This window comes from Apaloderma vittatum, unplaced genomic scaffold (genome assembly GCF_000703405.1).
Source record: "Apaloderma vittatum isolate BGI_N311 unplaced genomic scaffold, ASM70340v1 scaffold10616, whole genome shotgun sequence".
Classification (NCBI taxonomy): Eukaryota; Metazoa; Chordata; class Aves; order Trogoniformes; family Trogonidae; genus Apaloderma; species Apaloderma vittatum.
Window position 1 is genome coordinate 33,892 of NW_009720033.1, and position 296 is coordinate 34,187.

At 64.9% G+C, this 296-nt stretch overlaps 1 protein-coding gene across 1 annotated transcript in view; it reads right to left on the reverse strand.

The window, feature by feature from the left end:
• Nucleotides 1-296, reverse strand: part of LOC104275035 (A disintegrin and metalloproteinase with thrombospondin motifs 7-like) — a gene marked incomplete at its 5' end in the record, with an annotated part of 21,664 nt that overhangs the window by 13,037 nt on the left and 8,331 nt on the right. The window contains one exon of the mRNA XM_009870872.1: nt 210-293. Within this exon, the coding sequence (XP_009869174.1) occupies nt 210-293 (84 nt within the window). The remainder of the gene's footprint in view (nt 1-209; nt 294-296) is intronic.

Consider the following 296-nt stretch of genomic DNA (forward strand, 5'->3'; position numbering starts at 1 on the left):
TCCCCCGGAGACCCCCCCGTGCAAGGAACCTCCCACTTGTGCGAGCCGGTGTTACAATGCCAGCCCACAGAAACACATCCACAAATCCCTCCCGTAAGCAGGAGCGTGCTCATCGCTCTGGGCCAGGCTAAGGATGCCCAGGGGCACCTTGCCCTCAGCTCTCCACCAGCTTTGCAAGACACGAGAACCTCCCCGCCGCTCCTTCTCACCTCAGACCAGTCCCCCACAGCCCACTGGGAGGGACAGGGGACCTCCCGGTGACAGGGTGCGGTGGCGTCCGGCTTGGAGCGGTGCTG